The following is a 20,487-nucleotide window of genomic DNA, read 5'->3' on the forward strand; positions in this document are numbered from 1 at the left end:
TAATTGCATCGTATTTTATTGTTACCGCATTCGATGTAGCCAATCAAAATTGCTCGTTGTTGTGTCATCCTGCACACACCGAACTGAACTTGTGATGTGAGGTAGGTGACTCTCCTTGGTCTTACATAGTGAAACGATGTCACGGTGTTGTATGTAGGGCGGGCAAGTTTCTCGATGAAAGTAATGCGGATATTATTCGCGATGTCGACATGTCCGTGAAGAACAAGTTTAAATGGAAGTGGCTTGAGAAGATTGTATCTATAGATGTGGAAGGAAAATAACGGAACTACAAGCTAGGAGATATTTTCAAGAAGATCGATAGTGCTGGGATAGTTTGGTGTCAGGCTTGTGAAACAAAAGTTAGTTACGGATGGAGAGGTCTGGTACTGTAGCCTTGACTGACCATGCAAAGTCGGCCAAACATCAGTTTACCAATCGACGAATTACAGAAGTGATGGATTTTCTAAATCCTAATAAACAAGGTGAGTAAATTACAGATATGATGGTAAGACTTTCTTTGACCGATAAAATTGTCAGCGACGTAGCAATTTGCGGCGACGAGCATTGGCCTAGGCCTAGCGCTAGGCGCCTGAGCATGCTCTCTAGGCTAGGCCTAGATATTTGTCGTCTGCGGGGCCGAAGTATCGTCACCACTGCGTGCTGCCTTAGTTTTAGGCCTCTATTTACTAATGGCAACAGTACTAATGTGGGTTCTTAATTAAGGCCAGTGATGCTTTATGATATTTTTTTTTTTTGGACAAATTGTCAAAATAAGTAAATGAAAACTGAAAAATAATTTAAAAAGGTAGGCCCTAAGTAGGCTTAAATGAAAATAATACTTAATAGGTGGTTGCTCCAGCAACAGAAAAACAAAAGGTTATTCAAAATAAATTATGTTCATGCTTTCTTTTTTTTTTTTAGCTGGGCCTAGCAGTACATGTACTACAACAACAACTGATGTGACATCTAGTGGACCTATAGTGAAGTTATTCATAAGAGAAGAATAATTTTTGATGTTATCCTATCTGGGTAAAGCTCAATAATACTGTTGTATTCTACAGAATAAAGATTTATGGGATCATGAAACATGTGTTGCTCAGTATTTTTATTGAAGTCCTTTAAGTTTTTTGTTTTTTTTTTGTTTTGTCTTGTTTTTTTAACCATTAAAGTGAGTGTGTTGTATTGGAGTTGTTTATTTCATATGGAGGCCCTTTCAGAATGGATTTTAATTAGTTAAAACCCTCAAAACGCTTCTGGACCCTGCAAGGGGGCCTTCTGTGGCCCTCTTGACCCCTGCCATTTTCAGCTGAAAATATCATTAACTGTTCACATCCCTGAATTTATTATCAGGCGAGCTAAGTAGCGTTCAAGGTATTTCGTTATATGAAGTTAGTATATGTGTAGGTGTTTGAGATAATAATAATAATAATAATAATAATAATAATAATAATAATAATAATAATACACTTTATTTTTACACGGATACACTTGATTCACCCAAGGGTGTTGTTCGTCAAGACCGTGCAAGGCCATGTAAAGTAACAAAATATGAAGAAAGTATAAAATTAAAAGAACAGTATGAAAACACCATTGAAGCAAAAGGTTACCAAGAAACAAAAAATGGTGGGGAGTAACACAAATGATTACAGAAAATAATATGAGGATAACAAAACAAACAAAAGTAACCATGATTGTTTAAAGTTTTTTTTCATGGATAAAGGACAAAATCAAGGGTAAATAGATACTTAGTATGTGTAGGCATTGAGGTGTCATAATTAGGGAGATATACTGTATGTTCTGGGTATTTTGAGTGTCATTATAAGGAGCTTATTTAGTATGATAGGCATGTGAGTATTGTCATGAGTGGTGCAAAGTAGCACTCTAGGTATTTGAGTTGATTATATAAAGTTGTATAAAGTGCAGTAGTATTTGTAGGCATTATAGCATAATTATCAATAGAGCAAAGTAAAGTTTCTAGATATTTGGGTTCATTAATAAAAAGCTCTTTAGTGGGCATCCACAATTTTCAAAAGAGTACAAAACATATGCTTTAGGGTATGGGGAGGGGGTGAAAGAGTAGGCATAAGTATCCTTTTATGAAGAAGATGAAATGTTGATCTCAAAATGACACAAATCATTTTTTTGTGTAGTCTTTCAGGGAGAGGGAGGGAGTCACTGAGGAGAGCATTGTTTTGAAAATTATGATGGCCCCCTTAGTAGGTTTAGGTGTTTTAGCATCATTACGATGGAAGCTAAATATGTTCTAGGTATTTGAGTGTCATTCTAAGCAGGTACGTAAGTGTAGGCATTTGAGTGTCATTATGAGGGAGCATTTAGTACTACTATTCTAGGTATTTTGAGTGTCACTATAAGGAGGCATTTCATATGTGTATGTATTTGAGCATCATTACAAGGTAGAGGCTAAAAGTATGCATTTTAGGTATTTGGGTTTCATTGTAAGATGTTTAGTGTGTGTAGGCATTATAGCGTCATTATGGGAAGGGGGGAGGGGGCCCGAGATTGTTTCTTGGTATTTTGGTTTTATTGTAAGAAGGTACTTAGTATGTGCAGGCATTTGAGTATCATTATGGGGCGAGCTAAAGTTATTATGTTCTAGGTAGAGATAAGTGACATATGTATGTGACGTATGTGTAGTTCATTTAAGTGTCATGATGAGGAAGAGTTGAGTACACGTTCTAGGTAGTTGAGTGTCAGTAGGTTATTTAGTAGGCCTATGTTTAGGCATTTGAGTGTCATTATGACAGGTATCAAAGTAGCGTTCTAGGTATTTGAGTTAAATGTCATTATAAGGAGGTACCAGTACTTAGTATGTTGAGGAGCTAAGTATGTGTTCTATTTTAGATTTATTATATATAGTAGATACATAGGGGTGGATCCAGTAGGGGAAATGGGGGGGGGGGCACTTACCCTTTTCCCCGTTTTGCCACTAAATTTTAAAATTTCAAGGCATATGTTGAAATTAGCGCTCTCACTTATATATTCTGAATATGTTGTTCCCCCATTTGAAAAATTCTGGATCCGCCCCTGATACAGTACGTGTACATTTTTGAGTGTCATTGGAAGGTACTTACTATGTGCAGGCATTTGGGTGGGTTTGGGTAGGTATGTGTTTCTAGTACCATTATGAAGAAGAGTTGAGTGTCATTATGAGGTGGTACCACCCCTGTAATGACTGTCATTCCCATCCCCCTGACTCCCCTCTGGTATCCCCACTGATACAGATACCTTGAGTAGAGTGGAGTTCAATAGATTAGTGGGTAAGATAAGATGCTTGCTTTCTAATCCCAGGGTCCTGGGTTCAATTCCTGTCACGTAACAGGAATTTTTTTCTCACCACCAAAAACAACTCCACTTTTCTAAGCCTCACAATGAGGCTTAGTTAATGTAGAGCGTCTTGGCTTGAGTTTAATTGATCTTGTGAAAGGATGTGCCACTTTGAAAAGTGATTAGGTTTGCTGTTTGGCATATCCTTGGTATTGGGCCTAAAACAAATTACAAAAAAAAAAAAAATATTATATTCGATTTGATTGGACAGAAACGTGTATCCATTTTCTTGGTTTGATAATGAAAACATAAGATTCTTGTCTTCCAATTTCAAGGTCCTGGGAGTGGAGGTTGGTAGTTCAGCATCTTGTCTCACTATAGTCCCAGGGTCCTAAAAAGTAGAGATTTGTAGTTTACCTCCATATCATTCATCCCCAGGGTCAACAATGGTCTGTTGCTGTAGGAGTCTAGAGAGCCATTATAATAATTTTTCGGTGGAGAGGAAAGAGAAGCCGTGTCTTATTTTAGTATGCTATTATAAAGCTTTAACGTCAATTGCTTTTGACAACAATGTACATGTACAATACATTACAACATTCTCAATTTACAATTCAAACACATTCTGGGTTTTGATTCAATTAGCAGACAAGGGGTCACCCAGATTTTGTTGGCTGTAGACTAGGTCATGCAGTCTCATTGCTTTTTGATCTGATTTCTACATAGGGTTCCATCATGATGTTTATAACTGCTTTAGGAAGTAGGGATATAGGTTAGAAATTCTATGTTTGGCAATAGGTTAGCCTACTTTATTAGGATTTTTTTTAAACATGTTTAGTGAATGTTAATTTGAGGTCATCAGAAGAGTGTGGAAAGAAAAACCACTAAATATTTGTTTTTGGCATTTAGCAAGATGATCCTGCCAGAACCATCTAGACAGGCAAGAAACTAAATATTTTATTGACTAAATAAAAAATTATGGATCTGTGAAGAAAGTGGTATAGGCTACGAGACATATAAACAACAAAATGAGAGAAGTTAAACAGTTTAAAGAAGATTTATGTAATGTTCTTAATTACAGTAATAAAGTAATAAAATGTTCAATAAGAGGTACTAAGGATGGGTGGGGGGGGGGAGATTTGAAAAAAAAAAAAAAAATCTGGACCCAGTTTCTTCAAAAATGTTATCCATTTTAGGCTAAATATCAGAATCTGGACCCATCTTTTAAAAAGTGGACCCATTTTATGCATAAAATTGCATAATTTGGACCCATTTTTAAAAATGTGGACCCATTCTTTGTGGACCCATTATACAAATTGTGTGGGATTCTCCCAACTGTCCCAATAGCTGGCTACGGCATTGCCACCGTGGTTGGGCTGAGGTAAGAAAAATTATAATTATGGCACCTCTGTATGGTTGGAAATGGCATTCTCACATTTAAATTTGAATATAATTTTCTTTTTTGCTCCATAGTTTTTACAATACTCACATATTACAAATTTACAGGTGCCTAACAAAGGGGTGGGGAGATGTCCCCGGACCCCTAGAGTATTATTATCTCGATCGGCCCTAATTTTCGGCCGCTTCCGGGCCCCCTCCTGTTGGACATCTGTGGATCTGCCCCTGATTTAGGTGGGGGAGGAAAGGGTTTTGAATCTGTCACTGGACTGGTTATGGCTTCAGAGTATCTCACCGTACTTAGAACTTATCATTATTATTTCTAGTTGATTGACACATAATGAACGCAATCTTACAACTGTTTGAATTTGTTTCTTCATTTGAATTGATGAACATTAATTGTACTTGGTTAGTCATTTTATTGATTTAACCTAGTTACATACTATAGTCATATTTATTAAACCTGGTCACATAATCATTATATTGATTAGGCCCAAGTACATAGTAATTTCATGTTCATTTCATATTGATTGAAATTGGTTACATAGTGGACATTTCCGGAGTGTGTCAATCAAACTTAACTGACCAACAACAACAGGGCCAGGAATATGTGCATGCTTCAAAACATGTTTTGTCTGATGACAAATGCACATGTTTGCATAGTTTTACATAGTCACTTTAAGGGACCTTAGCAACAATATCCAAGGGGCGGCGGCTTAGCTGAAAGGTCAGTTTGTTTCTTTGTTGGAGAACTGTAAATATAAACCAGGTTTAAAGTACATGTATTAACATAGTAAACTACTTAATACAATACAATTAGTAAAATTTTCTCATTGTTTATCAAGTGTATTTGTTGTAACTGTTATATTGCAGAATCTGATTAAACCAGGTTAGGCCAAATAATACAAATTTCTAGTTTCTCATCTCCTCGCACATTAATTTTCTCTGCCTCACCAACATTTTTTTTTTTTTTTAATTTCCTTTATTTTACAAAATGTACAAAAATCTGGCTAAGTCGCATATTTGTCGATTGTGAATCATGTCAAGTACTTCTTTTATTTGCTTTCAATCTGTCTGCATGGTAAAAGTGAGAAAGTAGTAGCTGTTTCCCATCGACCATCTTGGATTCGCCATCTTGGGAGTTAAAAAAAAATGCCCTAAAATTTTCCTTTTTTTAAAAGATTAGGACGAGAAACAACATTTTTTTTATTTACCTGGCATTAAGTACTAGTACTCATTGATTAAACCGACGACCGTTTGTTTTGCAGTGAGTGATTGATTCAGTGAAATATTTTATTGATTTTTCACCAATCATGTTAAGGAATCAAAATACATAGTATAGTTTAAACCGATTCTTTATTTCTTTAGAAGATGCTGTATCACTATTGCGTTTAAATATCCAAACAAATGAGACACAGATTTGTTTTTAAAAATAAATATTTTTGTTGATTTATTTAGAAAATTTCTTTTTAAAAATTTGAAAATTTATAGTAGTGTGCCAGCTTATTTAATGGACTATGTTATTGCGAATATTATTATAGTACCATTATTATAGTACAGATATTTAAGAATAATTGTTGACTGAAAGCCTTTACCTTGCTGCAGAGTAGCAGCTTCAATTTTTTCATTCATGCAAGTGTAGACTAACACAGAGAATATATCTTCAAGAGAGAGTTCTATCAGTTATTTCCATCGATTCATAAAACATATTAGCAATGGTGGAGTCGGGTAGAGTAAATTCATGGCTACAGCTAGATTGCTTTCCAATTAATTGCTACAATCTACACAGTGACAAATCTCTGTATTACTACTGTACATTACCAAGTCTGTATTTAACTAAAACATGCCCATTAGACGAGTACAGTAGCATACAGCACAATTGCTGCAACAAATTTCTGCTAGAATCATGATGAAGATTTAGCATCGGTTAGATTTGCAGCGAAAAGCATGTGGCGTACTAAATGCACCGCCGGTGGAAGGGCTCCCTCGAGAGGAGATATTGGTGTAATCCTTGAATGATTTACTATGTGTACTATGGATGAATAATGCAGAATCCAGGACTAGTTAAAGAACAGTTTGTTTGCCATTATATATCCACCTTCTGTAGCCTAATGATTACTAAAAAGGTTATAGGTCAATTTTGAGTCATAGGGCACTTCTTCAACCCAATTTTTAATTTTTTCATTTTCTTTTCTTTTTTTACATTGGTTTTTTTTTTTTATTAATTATTGTTAAAGCATATATTATAAATACTATTCATATTATTTTTAAACATTTCTTTTATTGATGATATTTTTGTATGAGACCTTTCATTTCTTTTTTTTTTTTTAATATCATAAATTTTATTTCTTATGCTGATTTGTTGTTGGCCTTCTGTAGAATTAGTAATTATTCAAATGAAGCATCAGTTAAAAGAAAACATTAAAAATGATCATGTAATTGTTATGCATAAAAATTATTAGCATAAAAACTGATCGTTTCTTATGTGATAAATGCCATTCATTAAGAATTATAACATATTGATGATTTAGCCCAAAAGTGTAACAAATTTTATTATTTTCTGATTTAAATTATGTAGGCCCATCATTTGGAATTGTTTGTATACTGCAAATTGAATGGAAAAAATTAATAAATATTATAGTAAATACATGAAGAGTTTGCTTTATGCCTAAAGCTACAATGTATTTTCATTAGTTGTACTAGCATATTTTGAAGTACTTAAAAAAAAATTCAATATAACATTTATTACTTCCTTTTTAAGTACATTATAAACAGAAAAAATGATGTGTTAAGAATAGAAAAGGGCAAAGCCGTAGAGATTAAGATAAGGAAGACAAATGTTGTGTTAGGACATCCTGCAAAAATAAAAGAAATTATGTGTTAGTTTGCAGTGTACCTTGAGAAAATGACAAAAAAAAAAAATCATTTAATAATTTTGAAATTGTTTTTGCAGTAACAAATTAACTTAAAAATGTGTACCTTGATGTTTTTACTGGATAAAAGTAAAAATATCATCCAGTGACTGGAAGTGTTCTATCATTTTTTGCTGCAATATTATGAGTAAACATTTTAAAACTAATTTCTATGTTCAAGTTGATAATTTTTATGTTGTTAATTTTTAAAAATAATTTTTATGTATTCAGTATTTTTTATTGCATGGGAAAATACATCTTTATTGAATGTAAAAACTGTAAATGTCTATTGTGGGCTTATGTCATTGTTTGATTGTGCTTTTCTTGATTTGAAGTACAAAAACAAAAGTACTATGAAAAAAAAATTAGGTCAACCATGACGTAGAAAAGTGAATTAAAGTACAAGTTGTAGGTCAGGGAAGAGTTCTAATAATATAGCCCCAAATAGTGTTATTTACAGATCTGTAGGCAACTAGCGCTAATAATATGCTAACAATTCACCTGAGCGTACATCCACTTCAGTGCCATTCTTTAGTATTTTGGTAACAGAACCTGTAACTTTCGGTTGTTATGATCCTGTCAATGTTGTGTGCCACAAGCACTTATTGTTATTGTTATGATCCTGTAACTTATTAATAGAGATGGTTGTTTTTTTTTATAGTTTTTTTTTTTAAAGGAATCTGTGAAAGAAGTCCTGTGTTGAAATGTCCTCAATTTCCTATCATTCTGATTGAATTTCCTCAGTAGTAGAGCTGAGATATTTCTCGCTGGCAATTTCTTTAGACACCCACTTAAATTAAACTGAGATTAAATTTGATCTTGTGTCTGAATCCATGCCATCTGTTACTGATAAACTGCGTATTGCACGTAGGGTTTATGATATGATTCAGACGTCCTTATGATGTTGCTTTTTACTGTGATTGACTGCACCACATTAGAGTATGTATTCCATACATCCACTGATTGCAATATTGATTGGATGGAGGCTTGATGGAGAAGCAGTAATGTCCTTTTTTTTTTATTCATTAAAATTTTAATGAGTCGAGGTGATGAAGCAGCAGTGCTGCAACTAGGAAGGGTAGGGAATGGCGCAACTATGAGGGGGTGGTGCGAAGGTGAAGTGGTGGGCTCGATGAATGAGTAATTGGGATAAAATAATGTGATTTTCATCTAGTCAAGCACGAGTTTTTGCTTCCACCGTTTTCGATAGGGGTTTGGGGCACGAATTGGTGGTACCCCTGGCAAAGCAAGCTTTTTAGTGGATTACACCTCACATGCCCCAAGGTACGCTGCTGTAAAGCAGAGGTTGAGAGCTACTGTTTCGCATTCTACCTGTCCACCTTTAATTAGGCTATCAGAAATGAAATCTGGTAGTGGGAGCTGGGAAAGTGTTCTCTAATTTCTTATCCATATTTAATGAGACATTTCAATTAATTTACTTACATTATTAATTTAAGTGAATCAAGATAAACAAGCTGCAGAGAAAAGATATTAAGAGTACTTTATAAGCTGTCTGGGGAGAGAAAGGCCCATGTGATTCTAAGGAGAATGCAATGTCAACGGATGTTTTTTAATGACGATCCATTCAGACTGCCACCAACAATTAGCAGGCGGGGTTTCCCCTGTCTCCTGCTCACAGGGAGCGGAGTTGTTTTCGTCATACGATGGCAGTGGTTGCCCAGCTTAAGGGATATCTCCAAAATTTTGTTCATCAGTATTTAATTATGCTGTTTAGCTAATTTCATAGCTTAGAATTTAAATCCATGTATTCAAGGATGATTTCATAGCTGTTGTTACCAATTTTATACTTTTGTGGATGAGCATGATAATAATGTTTAGTTTAATTTTAACACAGTAAAACGTGTAAAAGTTGTTATTCTACAAACAAGTGTTTGGGAAAGAACCAGAATAATTAACAGATTAGAATTAAATTGAAAAGCATGTACAAAACAGTACCATAGAGTACCACAGCCGTGTCGTCACGACGCCAGGTGGTGTACTCTGTCGTCAACAGACGTTGGTTACCATTCATTACGCCTGAATGACTTCGTAGGCTTTCTGGAAGGGGCATTTTAAAATCTAATAATATTTTACCATCAAAATGTACTAAAAACAAAAAACTTGCATTATATTAGTTATTGAAACAACATTTAATCATCAATTAAAATTTACAAAGAAAAACTAAAACATCCTAATAATTACGTTAGAAATTGGGATCAATGGTTTGTCAGTGGAGAAAATGGCACCCGGTTGAACACTTTTTGCAACGATAGCAACGGAGTAGTATCACGCGCTATCGTGACGTAACACTGTAGTACTCTATAAGGCTACCATTAACTTAACTACCGTATCATTTTTGATGATAACCCAATAAAGAGTTGAAATGTTGAATCCCAGCATGATGGCATCTATTTCAATTCTGGAATATTATACCTTCGTATTGTACAATAACATCTTTCTCTTAAGATACAACTTAAAGAAACCTCTTCCTCAATTCAATGTTATGAAACTCCATTAAATTGTGTTTTGTTGTGTGTTTTATATTTAATAAAGATACATAATAATACATTTTTACATGCAGTGAGTAGGGGAAGCGGTAGAATATTTTCTCTCTATTCTTTAATACAAATCATGTAAATAGTGAGTGAAAGGAGGGGATGCTGTAGGATGGCGGAGATGTCTCCAACTTAATCTTAATTAGCCAGCTGTGCCAAATTTTATATAAAACGATTATCAGAGAAGAAAGATGGGGAAAAAATGTAAATAAAATTTTGTTTTCTCATTTAGCAAAATAGGTCTGAGCAGATAAAAGTAAAATCGTTATTTTGTTTAATAGAATACAGTAATCCGAGTATCTGAGGTCTTTATCAATTAGTCATAAAGAATGAGAGTTGTTAACATAAATTGTTGTTTTTTGGCTTAGCTTCTACTAATGCTGTCAGGAGAGCCAAATTGGAATTTGGCAATAAAAGTGAAATTAATGAATGAATGAAATTAACGAGTAATTATTTAAAAACTTTTGGCAATCCATGGATGACAGCATTAGGCAATTTATTTTCTTCTTAACTTTGAATAATTAGTTAAGTAATGAGATTGATATTGTGCTTTATATTTATTAAGTTGGGATGAAAAACAAATTAAGATTGCATATATTCCATGGCTAACAGGCCAGAATAATAACAGTTCATTCAAGACATCATTAACAGTGGGCAGCGAGTTCTCGGAACATTTAGGTATAAAGAAATGTCTTGCCTTAATCAGGCAATATAGCCAAATTCATAATTCTAAAGGGATCAGAGTATGAAGTCTTCTTCGAGCTATTTATTTCTATTTGATAAAATATGTGACATGCCTAAATATGGTCATGATGACATCACATCATGACCATATATAGTAACATCATGACTATATATGGGCGTACAACAGTTTTTTGTCAAAGAAAATTTGATGGTCTTAGTTCATTCGAAGCGTCATTAACAGTGGGCAGTGAGTTTCTTGGAACAATAGTATGAGATATTGTCTTGCCTAATCAGGCAAATATATGGCCAAATTCATAATTCTAAAGGGACCATAGTGTGAAGTCCAGACTACTGTATTTAAATTTTATTTGACAAAACATGTGACATATTAAATATGGTCATGGTGACATCACATATATGGGCATACAATTTTTTTAAAGAAAATTTGATGGTCTGGCCAGAGCTATAATAATAATAATAATAATGATAATAATAATAATAATAATAATAATAATAATATAGTTTTTTTAATATAGCACCCTATAATAATTTCTCAGTGCGCTATAACACACAAAATGTAATAAATAAAAAAGACAAATAGTAAAATGATGTTTTTTCAGGTGGTCCTTAAACATAGTCAAGGACGTTGCCTCCTTAATAAATATTGACAAGCAGATCATCCCATACAATAGACTTGTTTGTGAGCGAGCTCAGCGAAGGCGTCGTACTATCGTATCCACAGGAAGCAATTATAACATTAAATGTATCAATGAAACATAAAAACAAAGGAGAAGACAAAGAACCTGTCTTCAGTAGAGGAGGATATGGAATCTAAATACGATAGTAATCACCGACTTCCTTTATTGTAAACAAATATAGTTAATTCAGTGCCGAGGTGACTGCTTAAGTCTACTTAGCCTACATGAAAAGATAATAATTATACTACGCTAGAGACAGATTCTATAGAGTCAATGGCTGCTAATGTGTGTAGTACTAGTAATACATTTTAGTAGATGGAGTACTACTATATATGAAACACACAGAAATGATCATAGCAGTTTATGTTTTTGATTCTTATTGATTTTCTCTTAGATTCATTGCTTTGTGTTTCTTATTAATCTTCAGATAATTAATCATAACTTTAGATAATTATTCATTTATGCTACATACATTTATCATTCCGTAGTGATGCTTGTTCATTATTTTCTTGTCTTTTCTATACAGCATTTTATACTGAATTAGTTTATACTTCACCTATTATTAAATATATTGTGATCTGCTTGAAAAGAAATCTTTAAAAAATTAAAATATTCAATAGGATCAAATAATATTATCAATTTATAGTGAGATCCAGATTGAAACAATCTAGCTTCTACTTTTTGCTATAAATATTTTGAAATTTGATAAAGTAAGTAAAGATCTAAGCAAAAATATAGAAATGTCTTGTTGATTGGCAAAAAAAAATCATTTAAATTTAATGTTAAAATTGAAAATGTATAACCTTACAAAGCATAAATGATCTAATAAGTGCTAAGCACTGTTCTTAATGCCTCAGCAAATATGTGGCGAATTTAAGCGTTAATGCGCATTATTACATAAACCTGTCTTGATGTTTTGTATCATTGTGTCTCTATATTAAACAACAGATTTATCACAGGTTAAATAATACTAACAATACATTAAAGATGTTAGATTTTCCTATGTACATCACATTATACCATATTAACACTCCATTAATTTGTGATAAGCACTGTTTTCAAATTCATTTGTGATCGAGAGCTTTGGGGTTTTTTTCTTGCCTAGTGATTTTTTGGCTACTACCGAGGGGAGGGGAAAGGGGGAACGAGTTGCTTTTGCTACCCCCGGATCTGCCACCTTCTAGACCCACCCCTGAATATCATTTTTAATGGACGCCGAAGGGGCGAGTATCATTATTTTTCACCTCCTGGGTCCGCAACTCAATGTCATTTAATAGTTGCATCTTTCTTTTCCTCTGTTTTTCCATGTTGTTCTACATTGTAAACACTTCATAACAAACCTGTCAATAATATATGTCAGATGAATGACAGTGTGCAGTGTGTAGATTTAATTGCAGATAGATTTATTGCTGTTTTTTCCTGGTTTTTACTGCTCAACTTATAAATCTTTCACCTTTTTTGCATTAGCTTAAGATGGATATTAGTATTAAATCATTGATTATTAACTAAACCTATCCATCTGTATCTTTGAGTCTTCAAATGAGGAAGGGAGAAAAAGTGGAGTGGGTCTCAATGAATGAGCAAGGGACAGGGATAGGTCACAAAAATAGGTGATATGAGGTGATTTTTAACTACTTAAGCATGATTTTTTGCTTCAGACATTTTCAATGGGCGGGAGAGGATGACGGGGTGCTAGATTTTTTTTGGGGTGAAGCAAGCTTTTTTTGGGGAATGCACCTCGCGCACCCACTAGATACGCCATTGCCTCCCTGTAATAACTTTTATACTGGTTTATTCTGTGGTTGGTACCATAATATTACTGGGATTGGATTGGTGACTTGTAGTATTTTTGTTTTCAATCTCATTTATCAGCAAGTGACCTGGCAATAGGCTGATTATAAGGTTGAATTGAAAGCTGGTTACATGACCTCCATAGCATTAATATTCACATTAAAGTGTATAAGCAATTTTCATTTCAATCATCAATGTCATATGAATTTACTGAAACAGTTCATTAAACATTCTAATGGCAAATTTGATATCTTCAATTATTCACATAAAAGCAGTCCCGTATTCATTACTGAACATAGGGGAAGGAGGCTGTTACCCCATCGTACTAAGGCTTGGAATTGTGTTGTAGGGTAGCCAGTTCCTTTCAATGCCACCTTTTTACTTCCTAATTGTATTTCAACCAGGTACTCATTTGTGCTTCTGAGTGGCGAGAGACAGACATACGTGCCTTGTCCTGGAACATAAGTGAGATCACAGCGGAGGTTCAAAACCCTAACCTCAAGTTTGAGAGAGCAAAACACAACTGATACGCCTACAGCTTTAATTATTATGTTCTTTTTATTAGATTGGTGGTAGTCAGACATTTCATTTTGGCTTCAAAATCAAGTACCTAGGCTTAAAGGGCAACTCAGACACCGTCGTACGACGCAGCCCAAGGCGATTTGTTGTCGCATCGGTTCTGTGTGAGTTAAACGCAGACGCAATGGTTTGCGTTGGGGGCAGTCGCGTCGTAGAATATTAAACATGTTTAATATTTCTCAAGATGGCTTAAGACTGTCCTCAACGATAAATCGCGTCGGGCTGCATCGTACGACGCTGTCTGAGTTGGCATTTAGAGGCCGGGAAAAAATGTCAGTTTACTATTTTATTGTCATTTTACATAATTCTACGAGTCACCAATGTTCTTTGTGTATTGGATTTTAGAACATTATTAAAGTGATTTGGAATAGTTAAGATCGAATTCAGTAACTAATAATTCTTCATTTGTCGTCATTCTAATTAGAAATCTGAAATTTGGGCCTAGGCCCCTGGGGACCTCCGGCTGCCAGAGTGCAGCGCCACCCAACTGAACTCACCAGATAGTCTTATATCTTTATACCCTTAATCTCTATGTTTGACCATTTAATTACAACTCAACACAGTTACCTCCATGGTGCACAACTCATTTAAGTCTTCTTTTTACTGTACTGTATATATTGTATGTTAATTATGGACTGTATATTTTGAATACTTGTCTTGTAATTTAGTTTTTATATATTTGGTGTATTTCCAGCTCAGAAAAGCAAATTTTTTCTTGCGCAGTTTAGAAAACGTTTGAATGTGGCAAAGTACTTAAACATCAATTTTACTGTAGACTGACTTCAGCCTTATTGTCAACAGTCAATAATAATTAAATAAATTTCAAACTAAAGCTTGACAGGATTTGTTAAAGTGTTGAGTTATTCTATGTTTAAAGATGTTCTAGTACTATTTCTCATTAGTTAAAAAATTTAAATAATTCAATTCTATTGAATTCCCTTAATTTGTTTGCATTGTTATTAAGTTATTAACTTGAATTCATAATTTGAATTAATAGATAGTTTATAATAATATCTTTGGTGTATTATTTTGCATAGACTCATAAATTGGCTATTAATCAACAAATTTCTGTAGTAAAATGTCTGTAAATCATTGAAAAATATTTATTTTCAATCTCTTTCTAGTTTGATCCTTTGAAATGCAATACTCAAAATTTTAGAATTTATTTTGAATGATTTTCCGGATTTTTTTTGCTAAATGAACTATTTAACTAATTTTAAATGATTTTTATCTTCTAGGCCAAAAGTACGTGCACAGAGGAAGTTTGCTCAGTCCTTACCCCCGACCCCCAGCACGACGCCTGTCAAGCTTTTCACATGTGAGCAACCAGAACTTGTCCGTGCTTGTCCAAAGACTGAAGACTTTCTCACGTTCCTTTGCTTGAAAGGTAGGGTTCCTCAGCTTTACAGTTGTTTTATATTTTAACTATGAAACATTTGAGCGAGATCTTTATGTGGCAGAGATGATTAGCCAATCACTTGCTAAAAAATTCCTGAATGGAGATACAGACAATCGTAGCCAATAACATGTCGGATCTCAAACATAATTTAACATCTCTATATGCTTCAACATCAAACAAAGACCAACTGAGTGTTTGAATAAAAGGGAATGTGCCTGGTTGTTGCATCTTCGAACCCGATTCAAATTCTAAAAAACTCAAAACTTTTCATTGGGAGTCTGGTTGCTCGGCTCACTGCGAATAAATCGCGCATTGAGAGTTAGGTTAAGGAACACGTTTGTGTCCATATGAATCTGCTACATATAGTTAGTTGAAAGTATGGGACAAGACACTACACATCAGCAACTGGCATGTGTCTCAGGGAGCCTAGCCTAAATTCTCTGTATTTCCAATTTCTAAATTGATTGAAGACAAAAAATGTAAAGAAAAGCAAACAATTTCAAACTATCATAGTTTCGCCGCTCATATCACAAACTAACACAATGAAAGTAGATAGTGTTAGTTTGTGAAAACAAAAAACGTGTTAAAATATGCATTGTTGTTGTTACAAAATTGTTGTCGAATACAAAATTGCTTGACAACCAATATGCACTTATATTGACATACTTTTTTATTTTCATGAACTAACTTTGAATTGATAATGTTTTTGTGCTGGGAGCGATGGTTTATTCTTCTCCGGCAGTAATGTACATTTATGAGTATGTTTATGATGTTTGTATTTTTCTTAATGTAGTCCAGTCAAAACAAAGATTGCATAATTATTCTTCCAATTTATGACTACACATTACGTTGGTTCCCATATTTTAGCTTAGCTATCTACGTTATACAAATATGTGTCTCTAGATTATTTAAATAGGGTATTGGTTGAACATCCATTTTAAAGCACTTCAAACTGTTGGGATGATTTTCTCTGAAATTTTTGATATCAATTTAATGGATTCCTTCGTTTAGTTTCACTTTATATCTTATCCATTCTAATAGCCATCTAATTATCAATCACAGAAGCAGTTTATCAGCATTTTTATCTATCATTCTAACTACTTATTTATCTGTTAATCCATTTATCTTTGCATCAATCTATAATCATTTATCCATCATTCCACCCACTATTTCATCCATTCATTAGCGTATCAATTTCTTTGTGATATATTATTATTTTATAGCAACCAATAGTAAAGATAACTAACTGCTGCCAAAAATCTTATAATAACGAGATAGCGCTCTCCGCGACTTCTGCATATAAATTCTGTAACAATGCTGTGTAGGGCGCTCTCTCGTATTTACAATTACTTCTTAACTTTGACATCTATGGTCTTTGTGCAAATTCTTGTAATAACTAGGATGCCCTCTCTGAATTACAATTACTTTCTGAGCAAAGGAACCCTTCTGTTTTACTACGTGTAAAGAGCGCTATATTGTTATAAGATCTTTGCTACTGTATGTCTCCAGAGGGCAGTGTTTAATTTTCTATAACAAATTGATTTTATTGATTGATTGAAAATATGGAGTTGGATTAATTTTTCAGTGTGAAGATGCTCAAGAATTACTGTCTTAGTGAATTTGCTATAATATATTATGTCCATAATTACATACCATACAATTTGAAATGAGTTTCTCATAGTGTTAAATGATACATTTCCGTATAAATTTGCAGTCAAAAAGTCTTTATTGGAGGTGTCCCATTAATAGGGATGTTCCTATGGTATGAGGTGACCTACATATACTGTATATTCTAAGTGGCTACTCTTTGCTGCAGAGATGGCTGAAGTCTAGACAACTTATATTCTCAATATTGCAACGAGCTTATGTGCAAATATGCGTGACACAACGTTCATCACACAACAATAGTATTCATAAGACGTTCATTAGTAATAAAAAGAACACAGTTTGTATGGGAAGATTGTTGGTCAATACTCAATACAATCTTCGCTAATCTTCTTTTTATAGCACTGGTCTTACAGGAGAGACTCGTAACACCATGTGATAAAAGCTGGCTATAATGTAGTTAAGACTAGAAATTACCTAAGCCATATGCTATAAGTTAAAAAAAGCGAATGTTTGCTTAGGAAAAATAACCACACTGCTTTTCTCAAGTAGAAAATTCCAATGCAATTTCTACAAAATCTACCCAAGTTTTTTCTACTGCTGTGTACATTGCTTAATTTTTGAACAAATGTATTGACAATGAAACTGACCGCTCATTCGCAAAGTCTTACTTTCTGTTGTCAGGGGTCCCAACTCGGAAGAATCCACATTTAGGAGATCTGTTTAAATGAGCTTTTTAATCTAATTATATTTTGTTGTACATGATGCAAAACAAAAATCATTGCTACTTACAGTATTTCTGGGAGACAGTTGATAATACAGTAGAAAAAACATACAAATTGAGTTTGAGTTAGATGGGTTATTTTATCATAAACATACTTTTATAGAGCATCATTTTATGGTGTTATTGAGAAGCATACTTGCTGTTGGATGTGATTACTATTGTTTTTTAATGCTTTTTTTTTTTTTGCAGGGTCACCAGCACTGCCGCATGCTCTATCCTTCTTCCAGAGCAGCGATAATAAAGAGACAAATGAGGAAGATGATGAAATTGAGACAAAGTCGCGAGTTAATGACAGCGACTTCAGTATTCCAGGCATAGAACCGATAAGTGATAACCCAGAAACCCCCACAAGCAATGGTCTAGCAAAGGTATCTACCTTTTACTCTTTACAGCAGTGGTAGAGATTCTGATATTTTTAAGAAGGGGTTTCTACTGTCAAGAAAGAACTATTCCTCATTTTTTTAAAGAATGGTTCTTCACAACAGTAGAAAAGGGGCCCACAAAAAAGAACTGTTCTTTTTAGTGTCCCGAATAATGGTTCTTTGGCACTGGAATCTATACTGTGCCTAGACGCCAAAGAAACAATCTTTGTGAGGTTGTTTTTTTAGCTGCAACGCAAATAGCATTGTTTTATTATACCAAAAACGAATAAACTATTATTCGAAAAGGTGGAATTAACATAGTTTGTATGTTTTCCATCCCAAAAGCTTATGTGTAAAATAAATGATGATGACATGTATGTAGAAAATCAACTCAAAATCAGCCACCAGAAACCGTTCTGGTGGCTGATGTTTTTCTAGGGATGTTTTTCAGTAGGAACATATCCCTAGAAAACCTTACAAGCTGTGGTCTGGCAAAGGTATCTAATTGGTTTCTAGTGAGCCAGCCAAAATATATGATTGATTATAGTAATGGTAGAGATTCCAATATTTTTAAGAGGAGTGGGTAGGTGACCTATTTAGACTGGGGGTGTTCAATTCATATGGTCAGTTTTCTAGACATTGGAGCAATGAGAGATAACCTGACCAGCTGCGGTCTGGGAAATGTATCGGTTTTATTGAGCTAGCCAAAATATATGATTGATTATGTAGTGGATATGCCAATACGATGTTTAAGAAGGGAAGCGTTTAAGTACTTTAATTGACCTATTCATATAAGTGGGGGGTAGGTTCACATCGACTTCAGTATTCTATATGTAGAAGCTACAGTACCAGCAATAACCTACAATCTCATATAAGCTGTGGTCTGGCATCCAAAAATTATGATTGATTATAATGGTGGATATGCCAATATTTTTAGGAGGGAAAGGGGATAAGTACTGCACTTTGACCTATTCAGACTGTGGTCCACAATGACTTTAGTATTTAAGACTTATAAGCGAGATTAGCAAATGTATCTGTATTAGTAAGCTAGCCAAAAGATATGATTAATAGTAGAGTTGGAGGTGTAAGTATTGATGGGAAAAGGGATAATTACTTTATTTGACCTATTTAGACTGGGGCTTCATATCAACATAGAATCAGTAATAACATAGTATCTCTTATGAGCAGTATGATCTGTTAGTATGTATCTGTTTTAGGGAGCTAGCCAAAATATATGATTGATTATAGTTGGTGATGGTTGTTATATTTTAAGTGGATGATGGGTAAATGCTTTAAATTGCCTATTCTGGCCCCTTTCAAATCCGGTATACCATAGACAGAGCCCCAGCGGGTGTTCAGGGTGGAGCGCTGTATGTGAAGTGGTGCTATAACAATTGTCCCTACTGATTGGCGCTTTGTGGAACAGCTGATTCCAAAGAATTCGGTCTGGAAACCACAAAAAGCCCAATGCAATTGTTTATTCAAAAAGATCAGTTAAGTTATCAACTTAGCTAACAGAAATTTAACAAGTTTTAATATAAAGTCACCAACATTTTGGCAAAGTTTAGTTTAATTTAGTGTAGTTTTATTTTCTATGTATTTACCCAGTAGGTATAAAAGACTGTTATCTTCATATTGGCATTGGTAGAGTGAGATGGAGAAGGGGATAATGTACTCCAATACGTCTGAATTTCCATCTCTCAATTTAGGTCAGCCTCTTGAATGTAGTGGCGTAACTAGGGGAGGAGGCACCTCCCCCAAAAACAGGGGCTTAGCCAGGGAAACGAAATAGCAACATTTGATAGATTCGAAGAATATAAAGAATTTGCTAAAGTAGACCAGTCCCAAATAGGCTAGACCCAGCTGAGTAGGCCAAGCCATCATGGTAAAAGTGGCCGTCCTAAATAATTGTTGGCCGTCCAAGGGACGGCCGAACAGTTAAAAATCATGTCAAATCACCTTATTTTATGAGCTAACTTCACCTTTAGCTCCCCCCCCCCCTTCCCATTTCAAGTCTTGTAGGTATGCCACTGCTTGAGTATTGTTTGCTCAAACTTATAAAACCTCAAACATTTAATACTTGCAAATTTGAATTGCTGAAAAGGTTCAAGAAAGTTATCAAAATAAAATTGTTTTTGAATTTTTCACAGACTCTAGCATGCATTCCTTGACTGCCAGCCAATTAAACTGCTGCTATCCAGATAGTAGTGCCATACTTCCTTTGGTACTCTCCACACACCTCCCCCCTCCCCCTGTAATGCAGAATTGGGCAAATTTTGAGAGGGGTGCTTTTTATACCCAGGAATTTTTCCAAATTTTTGAATTGTTTGTTTATTCTTGAAATTCAAATTTAAAATAAAAGTAATGCAAGGGCAGTTGAACTTTTATATTTTGAATATAATTTGATTATGTGTTGAGGTTGTAGTTACTCTACTACC

The 20,487-nt window shown here is 34.3% G+C and overlaps 1 protein-coding gene across 1 annotated transcript in view; it reads left to right on the plus strand.

The window, feature by feature from the left end:
- The first annotated feature begins 370 nt into the window (after nt 1-370).
- Nucleotides 371-20,487, plus strand: part of LOC117104836 (protein Jumonji-like) — a 48,114-nt gene continuing 27,997 nt past the window's right edge. The window contains exons 1-6 of the mRNA XM_033245673.1: nt 371-482; nt 922-980; nt 4,137-4,166; nt 13,949-13,953; nt 15,138-15,286; nt 17,877-18,055. Of these exons, the coding sequence (XP_033101564.1) occupies nt 371-482; nt 922-980; nt 4,137-4,166; nt 13,949-13,953; nt 15,138-15,286; nt 17,877-18,055 (534 nt within the window). The remainder of the gene's footprint in view (nt 483-921; nt 981-4,136; nt 4,167-13,948; nt 13,954-15,137; nt 15,287-17,876; nt 18,056-20,487) is intronic.

This window comes from Anneissia japonica, unplaced genomic scaffold (genome assembly GCF_011630105.1).
Source record: "Anneissia japonica isolate Jap-2015-1 unplaced genomic scaffold, ASM1163010v1 scaffold2834_len698180_cov181, whole genome shotgun sequence".
Lineage (NCBI taxonomy): Eukaryota > Metazoa > Echinodermata > Crinoidea > Comatulida > Comatulidae > Anneissia > Anneissia japonica.